Source organism: Amphibalanus amphitrite, unplaced genomic scaffold (genome assembly GCF_019059575.1).
Source record: "Amphibalanus amphitrite isolate SeventyFive unplaced genomic scaffold, NRLGWU_Aamphi_draft 001066F_arrow, whole genome shotgun sequence".
NCBI lineage: Eukaryota > Metazoa > Arthropoda > Thecostraca > Balanomorpha > Balanidae > Amphibalanus > Amphibalanus amphitrite.
In genome coordinates, this window is record NW_024882560.1 from 63 (window position 1) to 20,797 (window position 20,735).

Genomic DNA, 20,735 nt, shown 5'->3' on the forward strand with positions numbered 1-20,735 from the left:
CTCTCTGAGGACGACGCCGCCTTCGTCATACGCGCTATCCCGGTAGCAGAAATGCATCGACACAATCCCACCTGAGCGAGGCTCTTTGAGCTTCTGTGGTACTGAACAAACCGTTTTCGAGATCACATTTCACAGTGTTGTACAACCGGTCCATATTTTGTGCATCGTAATGCTCGAGTTGATTCACTGTGCGTAGACCTACCGGACTCTGTGTGTGGCTATTACATTTTGTAATCGTTTGTGGTCAATTTTGCGAAGACTGTTGTAACCGACTTGACTTGTGGTTGGGTCTGGTGATGATCCTTTGCCCAGGTTGACCCATTCGCCCTCCCTTCGACAGCCTGGAACCCGGCCAACTCGCACAACTACTCCCAGAAGGAGATGGAGGCCAAGTTCCCCGACTTCAGCAAATGTTCCACGAGCTCTCCAAGCCCGGCGTGCACGAGCACGAGCACGGCGACGAGGATTACGATCACGAGCACGACGAGCACGACCACGACGACCACGACGAGCACGACCACGGCCCCAGCGCCGCCGCCTCCGCCGCTTCCGCGGCCGTGGCCGCCGCTTCGGCGGACGCCACTAAATCCCTGCTGACGAGACTCTGAGGCAGCACGGTCATCGACCGACGCAGGGCACTGGCGGACGGAACGAAGCCATGCTCAAAGCAAGTCACTTTGAAGTTGTTTTACAATATGACGCGATGTACATCCCATCATCGTTCCTTGTGCAATACAATTATAATTGTTTGACCACGAACTGTGTTTGACCTGCCTTTGTTTTCAACGACGCAAATCTTAGAAAATTACTTTTAATTATTCTGCCTACCTCGAACTTTCAACCGATTAGGTACTATTTAGTAAGAAAAAAGCACGGAGAAAACATATCAGTACATATCAGAGAAACTGTTGTTTGTTTGAGACTCATGAGAGGGTGTTTTTGTTTGAGAGGGTTTTGAACACTATTCGTCCAAAATAGGCGCATTTCAATTTTCTCCCTTTGACTTATAATGGAGAGGTTGCGAAATTGACCAGACCTTAGGTCACCGATATCAAAATTCCGAGATACACATTTTGTACATACTTTTACTCTTATCATCGCTGAAAGTTTAAGGCGATCGTTCAGTCGGTGTAGCTATGACGAGGATTGCAACTTTTCTGAGGTGAGGTCACTTGACGTGACCCTGTGACCTGACCTTGAGAGCCCTGGGTCTGAAATTCTTACAACGCATGTAGAAAAGATGCATGAAGAGGTGTGCTAAAAAAGCCGCGCTCCGCGCCGCCGTTTTTGAGATATCCTCTTGGTTCTTTTTGTATACTGGGGTATACATCGTCCTAAGTCGATCTATACGGAATTCACTAATGGCTAGGCTATTTCGTGGCCATGCGTTGCAGTGCCATGGTCCGCCACCTGGTGGCTGAATTTATATCCTCAAGTTGAATTTGTTGACGCCTCCAGCGCTTCAATCTTCCCGGTATCTCGGCGGTCGCAGCATAGAGGTACGTCTCCTAATTATTTTCCTGTTATTTCTTTTTAAGAGTATGACTCATCGAAAACTGTTGTTTTGCTAACATAACCATTCGTCGTTGATCATTGCTTGCAGGTTTTGTAAACAACATTGTGTGTTTGGAACTTTTCCAGAAAGAATTAAAGTTCATGTATAGGTACTAAGGTATAAATGTCCTTGGCCCGAAAAATTTTGAGACGTGCTTAAAGGAAATAGTTCACATTTTAACATGGGTTTTGAACTGGAATAGCAGTTCCGTAGCTTGGGCTGAGACGAGCATAAATCAGGAGCTTTTACAGCCCAACGATCACCCTAGGCAAAGATATTCTATTTCTCGTCCCGAAAAATGTGCCTTGCGTTGAGGATGTGTGCCTTGCATATATTCGCATCCAGTATGAAACGAGCATGGGTCCCGAAAATTCTTCAGAAACTAGAGAAATTATCTACGAGAACTCTTGAGAAATTCGCTCCAGTGAGGCGCTCCAGTAACAAAAGCACGAGCAGATCGCCCAAATGCCGGTGGCCGCGATTTCTCTAGTTTCTGAAGAATTTTCGGGACCCATGCTCTTTTCATACTGGATCGCTTGTGCCTTACAGAAACTGAAAAGTTCTTCCTATATCAAAAATATAGAAAATAATATTTTGTTATAAAAAGGATTTATTTTCTTTGCTGATCATTTTGAACATAAAAAATCACAAATCCATTGCAAAAAAATAATTTCGTGAAAGTGAACTATTTCCTTTAAGAAGTAGCACTATACTCTGTTTCGTTTCAAGTTTGCAGCCGAAGTGCCCTGCTGAAAGCAGTGCGTGATTTCTGTATATACAGCTCTTACATTTTAAGAAGCAAATTCTTAGCGGAGGAGCGATTTGCCGAAGAAATTCCAACTGCAAGCTTGATATGGAACAGACTATACAATTATTCGGAGGAATTGACCTCTGAAAAAAATAAATGTACACCCGAGTGACCAACGGGATCCTGCACGACGGAGAAATGTAAACGTCAGTATACAACGGACTGTGCCTAGGACTAGTCATGTATACTGTAGTATACATGGTTGCTGGGTTAGTTAAAGCCATTTTTGTGGCTCACAAACAACATTATGCCTTCAAATGGCTCTGTGGTTGAGCGTTAACATTCTTCGAATCGTTGGCGACCTCAATGACCGTAGATCCTCACTCAAAGTTTGATAAATCGCCCGATGAATTAGAATCCGACCCCTAAGCACAATGACATAGGCAAGCACCTCTCTAAAACACACCATACGGCGAATTTTTTTTAGAGATGTCGCTTCAGATAATGCTGCAAGGTCTTCATCTACTGTTTATCGATTCGCAACAGGTGCTACAAGTTCTATATCTTCAAAGGAAATGGCAACTAAAGACCTAAGAGCAGTGGGCAAGGGCAGAAGAAGCTGAAGTTAAGGGCGAGTGGTGTTGATAATTAAACGTGTCAATACTATTAGCCATTTTACGTCCTAAACAAACGAAAAAATACACTTTGGTGTTTGTATGGAAGTTTTCATGGATTGCATTTCAGTCATATTTATAGGCTTTGAGTATTTTTGTATATCCCAGTATACATGTCACTGCGCATGCGCGATGACCTTCACGGCTGAAATGTCACCAATCTGGTCATTATTGGCACCAAAGCTCTCAGCTAAAAAAGTTTCGTTGCTCTCCATTCATGGGCGAATTGGCGGGACTCAAGAGGATATCTGCGAAAAACCGCAAGAGGGGGGTGTTCAAACACCCCCCCCCGGCCCGGCACGGGTTACAGCACGGCTCCAGACTAAATCAGACGGGTGCGATGTGAGCCAGATGCGCGTTCTATGTCGGGGCCGCCACGGGGGCTGGTCGCACCGGCCGCACAGGGGCGCTCATGGGGTGTCTTCGAGAGGCGTTGGATTACAGGAATGGTTCAGGTTAGGGAGGGACTAGGAGGTCACCTGGGCAGGAGGCGCAGTGTCCGCATAATCTAGGGTGAGCTGTTATTGCGATAGAAATCTTGTGCAAAGAAGTGAGGCGTTGAGACAATGTAGAATGCTGCAGAACCCGTAATCGGATCGATGTCACTCAGCAATATCCTCTGCAGCGTGGAATTGGATTGCAAAAAGGTCTTCCAGGGCTGGCGGCGGATGTTTTGAAAAAGGACCGTTTGCGAATGTGCATATTCAGATTGTTAGCGCTGAAAAACTATACTGTTACAGCGTAAACAGAACTCGTACTGACTCGCGTGGTTGACGGTAGTGATGTTTTTTTTTCGTGTCAGGGAGATTGCGAGCTCTGCACTTTTCTCATCAGTTAGGTTTCACTGTTCAAGGAGTACCTTAGCGTTCTAACTCGGTGGGCTGTAACGATGACCAGGTCACGACAGGGCAGTATTAAGTGGTCCAAACATTAATACTCAGTACTCACATGTGCTTCGTAGACTGAATCATCTTTTCAAGATATGACTGTTGTGTTGAGTAAAGTGGGAATGCGCACACAGTTATGTATCGCTCCGTAATGTAGAATGCGGCAGGATGTAACGTTTCCCAATCGTTACTCTTACACACGCAGGTATTGCTTTGGTTACGGAGCGAGCGAAGCGAGCGTAGTCTTTCCTTAGATTAACGGAAATTTCTGAGTATGAGCGGCCGGCCGGCCGGCCGGCCGTGCGGACGCTTTTGCGAGGCTTATATCTCAGCAACCACTTGACCGATTTACACGCGGTAATTTTTGTAGGGTAGCTTCATTCCTTCTACCAAGTATTGGACTATTCCCGATGCATGTGGGTGACCCCTTATGCACGTGCCACGTGCAAAACGAAGAGGTGTCAGTTTGTAATTGTTGCAATATCTCGGTAACTACTTGGCCGACTGCGCTGAAAGTTGGCATGTAGGTAGGCACCCACCAGGCACTGCATATCCATGTGCCAGAGTTGGGGTGCTGCTGCACGTGCGCACGTGCAGGGGTCGTTTCCAGATCTCGAGAACGGGTGGACCGATGACGCTCAAATTTGGTACACGGTTAGGGACCAGTCAGTAGGGTGCCGTGCACAAGTCAGTTGGGACCCATTTTGCACGTGCGCACGTGCAGGGTGCCGCTTCCAGATCTCGAGAACGGCTGGGCCGATTATGCTCAAATTTGGCACATCGCTAGAGACCGGTTAGTAGGGTGCCGTGCACAAGTCAGTTGGAGGTACTCCCTCGCAATTTCGCACGTGCAAGGCCCACCCTCTCGCTCGCTCCGTTAGTCGCCCCAAAAGGCGTTATACTGGTATAGTATTCTGTATGCTGGTTTTGTATTTAATGAATACATATACATATCTATTTGTAATATGTCGACTCTGTGATGCTGTAGTTTCTTTGTAAATATCACCCCGTGTTAGGTATGAGAACACATCCGCCACAGAGAACGATCAGAAGCTTCTTAGAGAATTATTGAGGACCCTAAGAAGCCAATGTCATCACCGTTGAGGTGTCTGCGGTCTCTACATTCAAGCCACATTCACGCTAGGCTATTCCTATCTGCTGGTGGGATGGAGAGAGGCAGTTTCCGATGAAATTGATATGTTAATGGGTCGGTATATAGGGCCTTGAATGGGTCAGTGCTTTTGCGATGAACATAGGAAGTGTGTGGAGAATCTTTTATTGAACATATAAAATTAAAGCCAATCAGCTTCCGTGTAATATCTAGCCTCTACCGAAGATGGAAATTAGCTGTCCTTATATGAAAATATTTTTAGAGGAGCATAAATACAGGGTGGGGCAGAAATATTTACCTGTTTGTTTTCAGTTCATATACCTAACTCAAAAAGTTATGAACGGATTTTGATAAAATTTTGCATGCGGCTTCCCAACTGACTCGTGTATCAACATTGAAATCGTTTTTACATTTTGTTACGAGCGAGCGAGCGCAGCGAGCGAAGCGAAGTCTTTTCAATATAACGGAAAAATCTCGGTATGAGCGTCCCGGCCCGGCCTGTAACTCTTTTGAGAGGCTTATATCTAAGCAACCGCTGGACCGATTGGCCTGCGGTCTTTTTTCTGGGTAGCCCCATCCCTTCTACCCCGTAATTGACTACTTTTGACACATCTCAGTGACCGTCGTGGCACGTGAAAGGTCAAGGGTGTTCAAACTGTTTTGCAAAAGTAGTGAATTTGGGAGGCTCATATCTCAGCAGCCGCTTGGGCGATTGTCTTGCGGTAATTTGTGTAGGGTAGCTGCATCCCTTCTACCAAAGGTCGGATACTCTTGATCTATGTGAGTGACCCCCACTGCACGTGCAAAATACAAAAAGAAGAGGTGCCAAATTTGTTCCCATTTCAATAACTCGGTAATTACTGGGGCGATTTCGCTAAAACTTGGCATACAGGTAGGCACCCACCAGGCAGTGCATTCCCATGTTTGGGGTTATGGTGCTACTGCACGTGCGCACGTGCAGGGGGCGCTTCCAGATCTCGAGAACGGCTGGGCCGATTGCGCTCAAATTTGGTACACGGTTGGGGACCAGTTAGTAGGGTGCCGTGCAAAAGTCAGTTTGGACCCCGTTTGCACGTGCGCACGTGCAGAATGCCGCTTCCAGATCTCAGGAACGGCTGGGCCGATTGCGTTCAAATTTGGCACACCGCTAGCGACCGGTTAGAAGGTTGCTTGGCACAAGCCCCGTTAGAAGTACCCTCTCGCCCTTCCCTACGTGCAGGGCTCACTATCTCGCTCGCTCGCTCTTCGCCCAAAAGGCGTTTTACTGGTGATAGTTGTAACAGCTCGATGTTGCCGTAAAAACTGTTATCAGTGTAATTAAAATATGAAGAGTAGATTTCCTTTAACCCGCGCTCCGTTGGGGTCTGCCGACTGCCGAGCAACGCGCCCTGTTGGGAGGGGGGGGGGGCAATTTGGCCCCCTAAGATCTCGAGAACCACGCAACATAGCGACAAGAAGCAAACGGCGTTGGATAGCCCCAATAGGGAACTACCTTGTGACCTACCCCGCGTTCGATGTCTCGCAGACGACGAAGATTCTATGCCGTCCGGCCAATCACGTTCTATAACCGCAGCCGAGCCCTCGCTGACCTTGAACGGGATTGGCCGGACGGCGTAGAATCTTCGTCGTCCGTGAGACATCGAACGCGGGGCTAATTTCATTGACCTAGGTGATAGGTCAAACCGATGACGTCACAGGTGAGGTCAAATGTCGAATTTTCACCGTTTACAGGTATTTCAAGAAATGCGTTGTAAAATCGAGTAAACTGCATTTCATTGAAAATCATCGATGGGGTATTGTTCGTCAAACACATATTTTGCTATTTGAGGTCACTGATACCAGGTCAGGTCACAGAGGCCAGGTCACTGAGGGTCACAATATGAGAATATCATGTGACGCATGTTTCATGGTCCATTTTATATGCCAAATGTCAAATTATGTGGGTCAGGCAGCCTTTAGGGTCAGTTTAGATTATTTCTGGTGAAGGTCAGGTCAAATAAGGTCAAATTTCAAAGTTGATATTTTTGCATAAAATTGGTATCGATTCGATGCAGCTCGTCACGGGGAGTTCAATGGTGGTCTGGTCTTTGTTTTGCGCTACGTAGGTACTCTGGAATTGCCAAAAATTGAGTTCAAAAATTTGACGTCATCAATTTTGAGCAGTTTTTTCGCTATAACTTGGTCAAAAAACAGGTATCGATGAAAAAATTGCTATGTAGATAGAAGAGCGCAGGGGCTATCACATCCTATGTTCCGGTTTTTTAAATTCAAAAAGTTTTGGGATTTGTTTGCGTTTTTCGAAAAGAAAAGCTTTTTTTAATTTTTTGGGGTCAAAATACAAAAATTTTGAAAATCAGAGATAGCAGTTTTGTAGCGCCCTCTTTCGCTACTCATGACCATATAACGAACTTTGAAATTGCTTAGTAACTGTAGCTTTGTGAGCGTTTAAAGATTGCATTTTTTTACTCATTTTTGCTCAAAGATGAGCCCAGTTTGACCTCATAACTCCTGACCAAAGGTGACCTAAGATTTGAAATTTTGTGTGAAGGTGTCAAATTGACGCCTGGGAAGGTATCAAAAACTTGGTGTTGCTGCGCGCCGTTGTTTTCTTGCTATTCAGGAAAAACCACAGGGGGGTCATACTGCCCCCCTTCAAACTGGGCGAGGGTTAACCCATTCAGAAGCTCAACACGGTCTCATTTTGCCCTATGCAGCAGCCTGGAGCGCTGGCAAGGACCGGATGTTCAGCAAAGGCCGACTACAGATTGATCCATCTCTCTGACTGGGCGTCTGCTGTCACTGGCGGATCCAGGGGGGGGGGCATTAGGGGCATATGCCCCCCCCCCCGACAGGAGCCTGGGGAGGGCATTCAGTACAAGTATGCCCCCCCCCCGTTCAGACTTACACTTCTTACGCCTATAACGAGGAACTAAATAAAAATGGATTAGAAATCCTTCCTAGTAACTACTTTTGTGATCAGAGTCGTTTTAGTAGCCTCAATTTAGTTGTCATTGCTTTTTTTGTAAGTATGTTGCTTCTTAGTTCTTACCACAGGGGAGTCATGCCCATAAGTGTAACTTTAGGTATATCTCTTTGTGGGTGCTCAAGCACCCCCAATCCTGAGCTTAGCACCCCTGCCTCCCTAAAGCACCCCCTGCCTCCCTAAAGCACCCCCTGCCTCCTTAACCCTCGCCGGACCTATTGGTTTTCTACATACGCGCCGGCCGAGGGGGGGGACGGGTACGACCCCCCTCGCCGTTTCGCCCCTGGTGGAGCTAGCGCGTCGCGGAAAAAAAACGAGCGTGGGCGCCGTTACGAGATGCAGAGATTGGTACCCGATTTTAAGGTCGTAGGTCAACCGGTGACCTCTGAGGTCAGGTCAAGTGCCCCAAGGTACGGTTCAGTTTTTGGTGAATAACTTCGCAAAAAACGGCCGCAGGGCCGCGATTTTGGCAGCATCGTGTGCGCCTCGCTCAGGCGCGTCGAATGATATACTTTTTGTTCGGGTCAGGTCAACTTGGGGTGTTGACCTCAGGTCAAGGTCAGGTCAGCACCCTAAGGTCACGAAGCTGGTCGAAATAGGTCATGTCGCATATCATTCGATTCGGCAGGTCTTCTTGAGTCCATTGGTGGCTTCCCCGACTCGCTAGCTCAATTTGATCAGGAGTTATTGACGAAAAACTAATATGACCTTGATGACGTCATAAATGACGTCATGCAAGGTCAACATTGCAAAAGTGACGCATCTAACCTTGCAAGGAGTGCATCAAATCACGATTCTGTGTGCTTGGGATAGTTGTAGATCGTTCCTGGCGCCAGAATAGCAGTTTGAATTTTTCCCCATTGACTTATAATGGTGAGGTCACGAAAATGACCTGACCTCATATGACCTTTAGGAAAAATCTGAGATATACAAATTGTGAGACTCATAATGGATACTGGATCCTGCAAGTTTCATTTCCCTGTGACATCTCCTCTGGCAGTGAGGGCGTTGCGAAGTTGCGACATCTGAAGACCGTTCAGAGGTTCACTTATGACGTCATAGGTCAGTGACCTTACCTGACCCAAAAATGCGGTTGGTGTCAAAAGATCTGGCTTAGATCAAAGGTCAGGTATGCCAAGCAGGGCTGCGGAGTCGGAGTCGGAGTCGGAGCCGGTCGGAGTCGACAGTTGTGACCGGAGTCGCAGTCGGAGTCGGAGTCGATTTTACAGGGTGTTTCACTAAAAGTGTCAAAAAGTGAATGCTTATTAAAGATATATAGAATATGCTAATCACGTGGCTGCGCACGTGGCTTTGTTGCAAATTTTTGGACATTTATAATTTATCCATTTAAGATATTTTACACTCATACGGAGCGAGGGCAGGAGGACAAAGTTACTAGTCATTTTTTCCTTATGCAGAACAAGAACAGGCTATTTACACCGCAACTACTCTCTCACCTCGCTACGTTCCAGATTATTAAAGTTTCAAAGGGCTTGTTGAGAGGTTTAAAAGGGTTCCTTCGATGCCGGTTTTAGTCCAAAAAAGGCGGGGTTGCCCCCACCTCTCGGCGGAAACCGTTGAGAAGGTCAGGGTCTTTTTGAGGGCCTTTGAAGATAACAAGAAGCTAATTCCAACATCAGAAATAGCCAGGGCCTTACAAGTTATTAAAATCAACCACTGTAACGGCTGTAGCCACCAGGAACTGACTGGACCAGAAGCTCCTGGGCCGAATAATCAGCTGCCTCGCCGCCCGCCCCTGGCCAGCGCGAAGCCCCGATCTGTCAAGGCTAAGCCTCTGGTTTGGTCAGTGACTCAGTAGCTCTCGCAGAGCTGAGGAAGACTCAAGTCGCATCACTTCGGGAGCTGAAGAGCACAATTCAAGGCTTTGCCGACAGTCTGGACGCTGAAGATGAAAACGGGCTGTGAGTCACCTCCGGACACGTACCGAAACGGTGCATCAAAAGAAGGGGCAGATGTGTGGAATAGGTTTGAGTGACGGTGATATCGTTTTTATATATTCAAATGTCCAACAATTGCGGATGAAATGATATGCAAATTTTCTTTAAAAACATTGTTATTATGTGCATTATGACCTTTTGCTTTTTGACACTTTTAGTGAAACACCCTGTAGAAACCCGAGCCGGAGTCGGAGTCGGAGTCACCGAAAATCTGTCGACTCCGCAGCCCTGCTAGGTCTGCGGAGTCGGAGTCGGGAGTTGGAGTCGGTCGGAGTCGACAATTCTGCCCGGAGTCGGAGTCGGAGTCGGAGCTGGTTTTTGAAAGCCGGAGTCGGAGTCGGAGTCGGAGTCGCCGAAAATCCATCGACTCCGCAGCCCTGAATTGCCAAGTTTCAGCTCTCTATCGCCAGCGTGTTCGGAGCTATTGCGAAAAAACCCTATGGGGGGCGGCACCCGCCCCCCCCCCTCGGCCGGCGAGGGTTAAAGCACCCCCAGCCTCATCAAAACATTCCCAGCTGACTCAAGACCCTCAATAATCAGTATTTTCTTCTCCAGTAATCTCCAGTAATAATAATTTTCTTCTGTATTGAGCTCAGTGAATCATGCAAATACTATGCTTATACTCAATTCAGTGACTAAGGGAATACCTATACATTGAATAAATTACCACAAATTAAGATGCATGATATATGTGTTTACATTACATCTGATATTATGGTGCTTGGAACTAAGTAAGATCTCCAATCTAACATAAATGAAGGTTGGCAAACAATGTCAATGGCTGTAAAATTTATCGACATTCACAACACCATACCATACCACACTTAGTTCCTCTGTTTGGGTAAAACATACAAGCATGTATAAGCAGCCGCCAGCCTAACAATATCCAATTTTCTGTAATATTCTAAAAGTTCAGTACAACCTGGGCCAATGAATCAAGTGGGACATGATGACAGAGAGATCCCATAGCTGCCCAGTGTTCGGGCGTACTGGAAAGCCTCACGCCGGAAGGACGTGGAAGGGTGGTAAAAGTCCACCGACGGACCTTGTGCCAAAAATTGATTGCACAACCGAGGAATATGCACAGAAAGACAGTTCTTTACGGTGTTCACTCTCCCGAAGGGCACATGAAACAAGCCCGTGCGGCGGTTACGCCTCCCAGGCACATTGACCCTCGCCGGCACAGGCCAATTTGCGTCCTTCGACGGCACAAGGGGGGGGGGGGGGGGGGTGGTACGACCCCTCACGTTTGGCCCCTGATCGAGCAAGAGCTTAGAGGAAAAAACGAGCGTGTTGCCCGTCACGAGAGGAAGCCGATGCTATCCAACTTTTAGGTCCTAGATCATCGGCCGACCTTTCAGGTCAGGTCAATGACCCAAAAGCCGGGAAAATCGGGACCTGTTTGAAAGTCGTTAAGTGTGGCTGCTATGGGGTTTTCTGGGGTGCTGATCACGAATATCGTGTTAGTTTTGATCACAGATGATGTCTTTAAGCATTTAGACCAGGTCGGGTCAGGTCAGGTCAGGTCAACAGGTAGGGGTCGTGACGGGTATTCGTAGAACGCGTCAACCGCCTCTGACAGCTTCGTAGCATTTTACGAAGGCACCAAAACTACTGCGTAATGTTGAAATGGTTGATAAATTCGAGTTCAGCTAAAAAAAAACTAGCCTAGAAACTTGTAAAACTCGAAAAAGTGAACCGAGGTCACCAAAGGTCAGTGACCTGACCTGACCATCAGGTGACCTTGACATCCACCATGCATGCGAGCAACATCAGATCACATGTTTGAAGGTTTGAAACCACACACAAAAAAATATTAACACCGTCAGCGGTGTAATTGCACACTGCACAGTACATATCTGAGCACTTGAGGAAAGTTAATTTAGTCCCTTCCCCACTTAACCCTCGCCCGCACATGGGGGGGGGGGTTGCCACCCCCCCAGGTAGTCTTTCTGCTCTGCACTCAACATTTTTAGAGCTAGAAGGCTGATTTTTCGTATAGCTGCTCCTCTATCCTTTCTTGATGTCCACTGAAAATTTCAAGTTTCTGTGATTTTTGGTTTCGGAGATATGACCTTGTTTTTCAGGTCATGTCATGACCCAAATGGCCAATTCTCAACATCTTTCGCTTGCCATGGGCCTTGTGAGCTTTTGACACCCTGATTTCGGCCTTTTTTGCCAGTCTTACCTCCCACCTATCATGGAACATGTTGTTCGACGATGTACAGGGGTCAAGGTCAGGGTCAAGGTCAACCTAGGTCATCTAAGATAATTGCGTTTTAGGCAAGCTGAATTTACTTTTTGTGAAGTTTTTTGACTGCATTTTTGGTAAAAGCTTCTCAGATCATGATTTCATGTAATATGGACCCAAAAACAATCGGTGCACACATCAGTATACACACAGACACACACAGACATACAAACACATATAATTGATCTTGACCTAACTTGACCTGAAATGACCTCAGCAGCAAAATTCTGGTCGGGTAGTGTGACAAAGAGGTTCTAGCTGGCTTGGCACCAGAAAACAGCATCGTCATCGGTATTTGATGAGCAGCGCACTTGATATCCAACGGTGACCCAAAACAGCAATATTTTTAGTTTGACCTGACCTGGAAGGTCAATGACTGACCTGAGAAGGTAAAACTGGGTATCATTGGATTCGTCTCTTCCCAAAGAATCTTTTTGGTCTTTACTGCTAAGCTCTATCTCCAATAGGAACGAAATGGCGCGGGGGGGTGGCAACCACCCCCCCCCCCCCCCATGTGCGTTCTAGGATGGGAAAATAGCATGTGCGGGCGAGGGTTAAATTACTCGCGCTTCTAAATGAACACCAGGAAGAAGGTAATAGAACACAATAGAACACTACATGTAGTAAAACACCCAACCCTCATAACAGTGTTCTATTACCTTCTTCCTGGTGTTCATTTAGGAGCGCGAGTAATTTAAGCGGGGAAGGGACTAAATTAACTTTCCTCAAGTGCTCAGATATGTAGGTACTGTGCAATTACACCGCTAACGGTGTTAATATTTTTGTGTGCACGAATAGCTTGCAAACGCGCGGCTAATGCGAGCCGACATACGCCGCGCGATTCCGGACAGGGGGGGGGGTTGATGCAACCCCCCTAAGGTTTTTCGCGAATAACTCGCGTAAAAAGCGGCCGATCGCGACGATACTTTCAGTACCCTCGCATTGATCAATTTTATACCTACTCTAAAAATTTCATGACCCTGACCGAAATGACCTTTGACCGATGACCTACTTTCCAAGACCATGTTTGGCCGGAATCGCGATTCGGCGTATGTCGCCTTGCCTTAGCCGCGCTTTTGCAAGTTTTTCGTGGTTTCAAACGTTCAAACATGTGATTTGATGTTGCTCCCTAGGGTGGATGTCAAGGTCACCTGAAGATCAGGTCAGGTCATTTACCTTTGGTGACCCCGGTTCACTTTTCGAGTTTTACATGTTTCTAGGCTAGTTTTTCGAGCTGAATTCGAATTTAGCAACCATTTGAACATTTACGAAGTAGTTTTGGTGCCTTGCCTTCGTAACATGTTACGAAGCTGTCAGAGGCGGTTGACACGTACTACAAATACCCGTCACGGCCCCTACCGGTTGACCTGACCTGACCTGACCCGACCTGGTCTAAATGCTTAAAGACATCATCTGTGATCAAAACTAACACGATATTCGTGATCAGCACCCCGGAAACCCCATAGCAGCCACATTTTACGACTTTCTAATAGGTCACGATTTTCCCGACTTTTGGGTCATTGACCTGACCTGGAATGTCAACCGAAGACCTAGGACCTTAAAATTGGGTATCATCGGCTTTCTCTCGTGACGGGCAACACGCTCGTTTTTTTTTCCGCGAAGCTCTAGCTCGATCAGAGGCCAAACGCGAGGGGGGTCCCCCCTCCCTTGTGCCATCGAAGGACGCAAAATGACCTGTGCCGGCGAGGTTTAAGTTCCAGGAACAAAACGCAATATTTCACGAGAACCATGTCCGGAGAGTAACCATCGAGCCTGTCCCGTCATGCGTCATGTTGGATAGCCCTCAATATAAGCTCATTCGTGCAGAGCTATGCAGACCAGGCTGCCTAAGCGCGGACCTACCAAAAGTCCGGTAGGGCCTGAATTAAAAATTTTAAACCCAGCGTGTTCTGAAATATGTTCAAAAACTTCCGTGATTATGAATGCATTGGGTGAGCCAAAATTGTTTTACAGTGGCGCTATTAAAACAAGCTCTCGAATCGATTTAACATCATTTCTTGCATGATGCCTGATACAGTAAAAAAGAACAGCTGAAAAAAGACCTACGAAAAATATGGCATGCCTTTCTGAAAGCTATTGAGCACCCCCAATGATTTTTGGAAAACTACACCCATGGTCATGCCGCTTCAACACTTTTGACCGTATTGTCTAACGATGGCACTCATATTGCGCAAACCAGGTATCGGCCGCCGCCTATGCTTGAGAATAGGGACGGTTAGAATATGATTTACCTTTATCAGTATGGCCGCAGCCAGTGCAGCGTAACCGGGGGGGGGGGGGGGGGGCACAAGGGGCGCGTGCCGCCTCATTAGATGCATGGTGCCCTATGGGCCCGAGAGGCCCTGCAGTGCCAATTGGCCGCTCAGGGTCCAAGCATGCCTTATTTCGACTGAGATAAGACCCGCAGGACTCGTGAGAGCACCTCACGGAGTCACGGCCTCCTGAGTCGCCACACATCACACATCTCCATAAGGGCCCCACTCCGGCTTCTGAGGGCCCTGTGCTGACCTCTGAGTGACCTTGCTGACCCATTAAGCGTCAGCTCAGCTTTAATTAGGGTCCTGACCCATACCCGCATGGAACGGCTCCACACCAGTGCCTCTGAGGGCCCATAACGGCGCCTGTGAGGGTCTCACACTGGCGCGTGTGAGGGCCCAACACCGCCAATCTGAGGGACTAACACCAATATTTCTTAAGGCCCTACATCGCGGCGGCCGCTCTGAGGGCCCCACACTGGCGCCTCTGAAGGTCTTACACAGGCGCATCTGACGGCTACCTACCTGCAACTCTGTGGGCCCCACACTGGTGACTCTGAGGGCTCCCAGTGACGCCTGAGAGTACCACGCCGGTCTCCTGGATCCCACAGGGCTCCTGAAGGCCTCTGCTGGCCCTTGCTGGTCTCTTGAAGACCCCTTGCCCCCATGCATGTGTCTCTGAGGAGTGAGGACTCCCACAACGATGCCTTTGAAAGTCTTCACCGGCGACTGAGAGGGCACCACACAGACACGCCTGAGGGCCCTACACCGCCACCTCTGACACACCAGTGTCTCCTGAGGTCCCACATAGGCGAGTCTGAGGGTCCCACACTGGCGCCTCTGGGGCCCCACACCAATGCCTCTGGCAGTCAGCCACCGGTAACTCTGTATGTCCTACACCGGTGACTCTGAGGGCCCCACCGGCGTCTGAGAGTACCATGTGCCGATCTCTAAGGACTCCACAGGGCTCCTGAAGATACTGCCGGCCCTCACTTGCCGGCCTGTGAAGGCCCATTGTTGGCATCATACGGCCCGTTACCGGCCTCTGAGGGCCCTTTGTCGGTCTCTGAGAGGGCCTACTGGGTTATTAAGCATTCGCATTTCGCACCAACCACTCCAAGGGCCCCACACACAGCCATCTGTGAATGGTGTGGGCTTAGCGCCATACCAGTGTCTGAGGCACCACAACGGCGTCCATGTGAGGGCCTCACACCAGCACCTTAGAGGGCCCACACCGGCTCCTTTGTGGTTCCTACACCAGTGCCTCTGAGGGCCCCACACCACTGCCTCTGGGGAACCCACATCGATACCTTTGATGGTCCCACGCCAGTACCTCTTAAAGGGACTATCCCACCTTCTAAAATGTTGTTAAAACCAGTTAAATTGTGCCCGACTTTATAGATTGGATGACCAGGAACACGGTTCTGGCATTTATTTTTCATTAAACATCTTAGGCTTCCCATATTACAAACACAAACTTTCAAATATGTGACGTCACAGCCCAAAATTACCTCCTTCCCCAGGCCACATTACTGTCATAAAGCTGATTCTTTTTACTCTGTAGGCACCACAACAAAGTTCAGACTAAGTTTTAAGCGATTTTTCAACGAACAAACCCATTTAAATCAGAATGACTAAACGAGGTGACGTCACACTAACGGTCGCTCCATGTTGAAGATAGGGCCTTGTACAAGGCCCATTTTCAAATGAAGGGAACGAATTTCTTCAACACCAAGAGGCCGCGGGGTTGCAACCTAGATAGATAGTGGTTTCTGAACCTCGCCGCAAACTTGGCTATCTCAACTCAAACCCCATGTTAAAGGTGGGATAGTCCCTTTAAGGTTCCACACCGGCGACCCTGGGTCGGCTCTTTACCTACACCAGTCATTCTGAGGGCCCCACCGGCCCCACCAATTTTCGTTAATTTCTGGCGCTGCCCGGGTGTTTGTCCCAAAAGCCTCCTCCTCCTGGATCTGCCAATGGGGGTCAGGTGTCCTACCATTTCTGTTTTTTTTTTTTAAGAAAAAAAAATTCGTGTCAGGGCTATGACGAAAAATAAGTGGCCTAAATCCGATGAGAAAACAGGATTTGGGGGTACCTTAGGTTTGGCTCCGTGACCTGGTATGCCCCCCCCCCCCGCGCTGACACCCTGGATCCGCCAGTGTCTGCTGTGCATGGTTCCCGGCGCTGTGTCATGTGTAATCATGTAATGTGTAAGACTTGGACGGCCCGTTGTGCCCACCCCAATCACCATGCGCCTCTGTGGTGTTGTTTTTTCTTCCACCGACACGCCTCCTCTGGGCGTGTCGGGTTCAAAGGGCGCACGCTGCTGTCTGTATATAAGGCCATGTTCCCATCGGTCGGCACTCTCAGTCGCCACCATGAAGCTGCTGCTGATCGCCTGCGTGTGCGCCCTGGCCGCGGCCGAGCAGCCGCAGCAGACCGTTCCGACGGCCGCTCAGCTGACGGTCGGCCTGACGCACCTGTACCGGCGCTTCCTGCACGCCGTCGCCCCCCGGCAGCTCGAGCTGCAGGATGCGCTCGACATCCAGTGGCGCAACGGCATGATGGCCGGCCCGCCGTTCCGCTCCCCGGTGAGTGAGCGGCCGACGTCGCCGGACAGGCGGCGGAAGCAGATGCAGTGAACCGAGCGGCATGTAGCTCATTCGAATTGACTTTTTGTGATATAGCATAACGTAAACGGGCTGCAATAGCACCCATACCTATTTTCAGTAAATTACAAACAATCCCTGACAGAGCTGCATTCATTATCGTCGTAGAGGTTCCTTAGCTTCCTTAGAAACAAAGCATGTAGAAATGGCTATCAGCCAAGGTCTAAGACATCTCATGACGGATACCTGACACATGTTTCCCATGACTTTGTTGGCGTACTTTCTAACCCTTTACGATCCGTTGTGCGACAGGTCCAGGCAACCTTCGGCGGTGTTGAGGCGCCGACCTTCTCCTTCGTGAACAGCATGATCACTCCCGGCCAGAAGGGCTTCTTCGGCAAGTGGAGCAAGCACGACACCTCGGATCTGCTCATGACCTACAACCGCGGCAGCCTGACCAAGGTGAGAAGCGTGGTCAGTGTCTCCTGGGCGCCATGGATACAACGAAACCCACTTACTGTCTTTTATACAAAGGATATGCAGATGTCCCCCGATAATATCCTATCTAAATCGTGATGGAAAGGACGTCTGAGCCTCCGTTGATGGGTCTTGTAAATTTCAATACCACTAAACAGTGAGACCGCCTACTAATCCACAGATGTTGGCCACATTTGTGTGTGACACCGTTTCTGTGTGTGGTTTCAGATCCACATGCTGACCGACGGCGGCATCCACAAGGAGGTGGTGCTTGGCAACCCTCTGCACAAGCACGGCGCCAAGTTTGCCGTCATGATCCCCAAGGGCACCTACTGCATCTTCGAGTCGCTCTCTGAGGACGACGCCGCCTTCGTCACCTACGTCGCTATCCCCGGTAGGCAGAATGCATCGACACAATCCCACCTGAGGCTCTTTGAGCTTCTGTGGTACTGAACAAACCGTTTTCGAGATCACATTTTCACAGTTGATGTGCAACCGGTCCCTATTTTGTGCACCGTAATGCTCGAGTTGATTCACTGTGCGTAGACCTACCGGACTCTGTGTGGGTGGCTATTACATTTTGTAATCGTTTCGTGGTCATTTTGCGAAGCTGATTTGTCTAAGCGATTTGGCTGTCGTGGTGGTTGGGTCTGGTGATGCTCTTTTGCCCAAGTTCTGACCCATTCGCCCTCTCCCTTGGACAGCCTGGAACCCGGCCAACTCGCACAACTACTCCCAGAAGGAGATGGAGGCCAAGTTCCCCGACTTCAGCAACATGTTCCACGAGCTCTCCAAGCCCGGCGTGCACGAGCACGAGCACGGCGACGAGGATTACGATCACGAGCACGACGAGCACGACCACGACGACCACGACGAGCACGACCACGGCCCCCAGCGCCGCCGCCTCCGCCGCTTCCGCGGCCGTGGCCGCCGCTTCGGCGGACGCCACTAAATCCCTGCTGACGAGACTCTGAGGCAGCACGGTCATCGACCGACGCAGGGCACTGGCGGACGGAACGAAGCCATGCTCAAAGCAAGTCACTTTGAAGTTGTTTTACAATATGACGCGATGTACATCCCATCATCGTTCCTTGTGCAATACAATAATAATTGTTTGACCACGAACTGTGTTTGGCCTGCCTTTGTTTTCAACGACGCAAAGCTTAGAAAATTACTTTTGATTATTCTGCTTACCTCGAACTTTCAACCGATAGCATAGGTACTATTTAGTAGGTAAGAAAAAAAAAACACGAAGAAACTACATATCAGTACATATCAGAGAAACTGTTGCATATCAGTCGATCCGTATCGTCGAGCTGAATACATCTGATGTGTGCACGTCGTTATTAAAAGTTATAGCCAAAAAAAACTGCTGGTGACCGTTATGACCTGAGATGACCTCAGGGGCACGCAAATGGGTCACAGGTGCATTTGTCCGATTCAGTGTGTCATTGTTCACCTATGAACCGATGTTTGAGAGGGTTTTGAACACCATTCGTCCAAAATAGGCGCATTTCAATTTTCTCCCTTTGACTTATAATGGAGAGGTTGCAAAATTGACCAGACCTTAGGTCACCGATATCAAAATTCCGAGATACACATTTTGTACATACTTTTACTCTTATCATCGCTGAAAGTTTTAAGGCGATCGTTCAGTCGGTGTAGCTATGACGAGGATTGCAACTTTTTCTGAGGTGAGGTCACTTGACGTGACCCTGTGACCTGACCTTGAGAGCCCTGGGTCTGAAATTCTTACAACGCATGTAGAAAAGATGCGTGAAGAGGTGTGCCAAAAAGGCCGCGCTCCGCGCCGCCGTTTTTGAGATATCTGCGAAAAACCGCAGGGGGGGGGGGGTGTTCAAACACCCCCCGGCCCGGCACGGGTTACAGCACGGCTCCAGACTAAATCAGACGGGTGCGATGTGAGCCAGATGCGCGTGCTATGTCGGGGCCGCCACGGGGGCTGGTCGGACCGGCTGCACAGGGGCGCTCATGGGGTGTCTTCGAGAGGTATCTGTCGTCGTAGACTGGCGGTGGTTTACCGGAATGGTTAGGGAGGGACTGGGCAGTCACCTGGGCAGGAGGCGCATGTCCGCATAATCTAGAGTGAGCTGTTATTACGATCAAAGTCTGGTGCAAAGAAGTTCAGTGTTGAGACAATGTAGAATGCTGCAGAACCCGTAATCGGATCGATGTCACTCAACAATATCCTCTGCAGCGTGGAATTGGATTGCAAAAAGGTCTTCCAGGGCTGGCGGCGGATGTTTTGAAAAATGGACCTTTTGAGAATGTGCATACTCAGATTGTTAGTGCTGAAGAACTATGCTGTTACAGCGTAAACAGGACTTGTGCTGACTCGCGTGGTGAGCGGTAGTGATGCTTTTTTCTTGTCAGGGAGATTGCGAGCTCTGCACTTTGCTCATCAGTTAGGTTTCACTGTTCAAGCAGTACCTTAGCGTTCTAACTTGGTGGGCTGTAACGATGACCAGGTCACGACAGGGCAGTATTAAGTGGTCCAAACATTAATACTCAGTACTCACTTGTGCTTCGTAGGCTGAATCATCTTTTCAAGGTATGACTGTTGTGTTGAGTGAAGTGGGAATGCGCACACAGTTATGTATCGCTCCGTAATGTAGAATGCGGCAGGATGTAACGTTTCCCAATCGTTACTCTTACACACGCAGGTATTGCTTTGGATAGTATTCTGTATGCTGGTTTTGTATTTAATGAATACATATATCTATTTGTAATATGTCGACTCTGCGATGCTGTAGTTTCTTTGTAAATATCACCCCGTGTTAGGCATGAGAACACATCCGCCACAGAGAACGCTGAAAAGCTTTTTTCATCACCGTTAACCCTATTCCTGGCGGGCTCCGCCGGGACAAGAAACTGGCGGGGGGGGGGGGCCGATTCGGCCCCCCCCCTGAGATCTCGAGAACGAAGCAAGATAGCGACAAGCGGTAAACGGCATCGGATACGCATGGACAAGGTCTACAATTTTTACTAAGGTCATTTTCAGGTCAGGTCAAAGATGACGTCACAGGGGTCGAAAAAGTCAAAATGGCGGCGCTAGATATGGAGAGAGTTTTTCTCGAATAACTTTCGAATTAGTCAAGATAGGAACAAACTAAGGGCTTCATCGTGATCCTCTCGTCAATCCGCATCGAACAATATATATGTTGACCTCGAAAGGTCAAGGT

At 48.6% G+C, this 20,735-nt stretch overlaps 1 protein-coding gene and 1 long non-coding RNA gene across 2 annotated transcripts; both read left to right on the plus strand.

Moving 5' to 3' along the window:
* Window positions 1-1,470: 1,470 nt before the first annotated feature.
* On the plus strand, window positions 1,471-18,657 carry LOC122369723. Its single transcript, XM_043344655.1, has 5 exons — window positions 1,471-1,499; window positions 16,762-17,037; window positions 17,368-17,517; window positions 17,761-17,926; window positions 18,237-18,657. Exons 2-5 carry the CDS (start codon window positions 16,825-16,827, stop codon window positions 18,482-18,484), a joined length of 777 nt encoding a protein of 258 aa, XP_043200590.1. The 5' UTR covers window positions 1,471-1,499; window positions 16,762-16,824; the 3' UTR covers window positions 18,485-18,657.
* On the plus strand, window positions 3,528-20,284 carry LOC122369724. The gene is made up of 2 exons (XR_006254461.1): window positions 3,528-4,069; window positions 20,217-20,284. It is a non-coding gene; the product is annotated as an uncharacterized LOC122369724 (long non-coding RNA).
* Window positions 20,285-20,735: the final 451 nt, after the last annotated feature.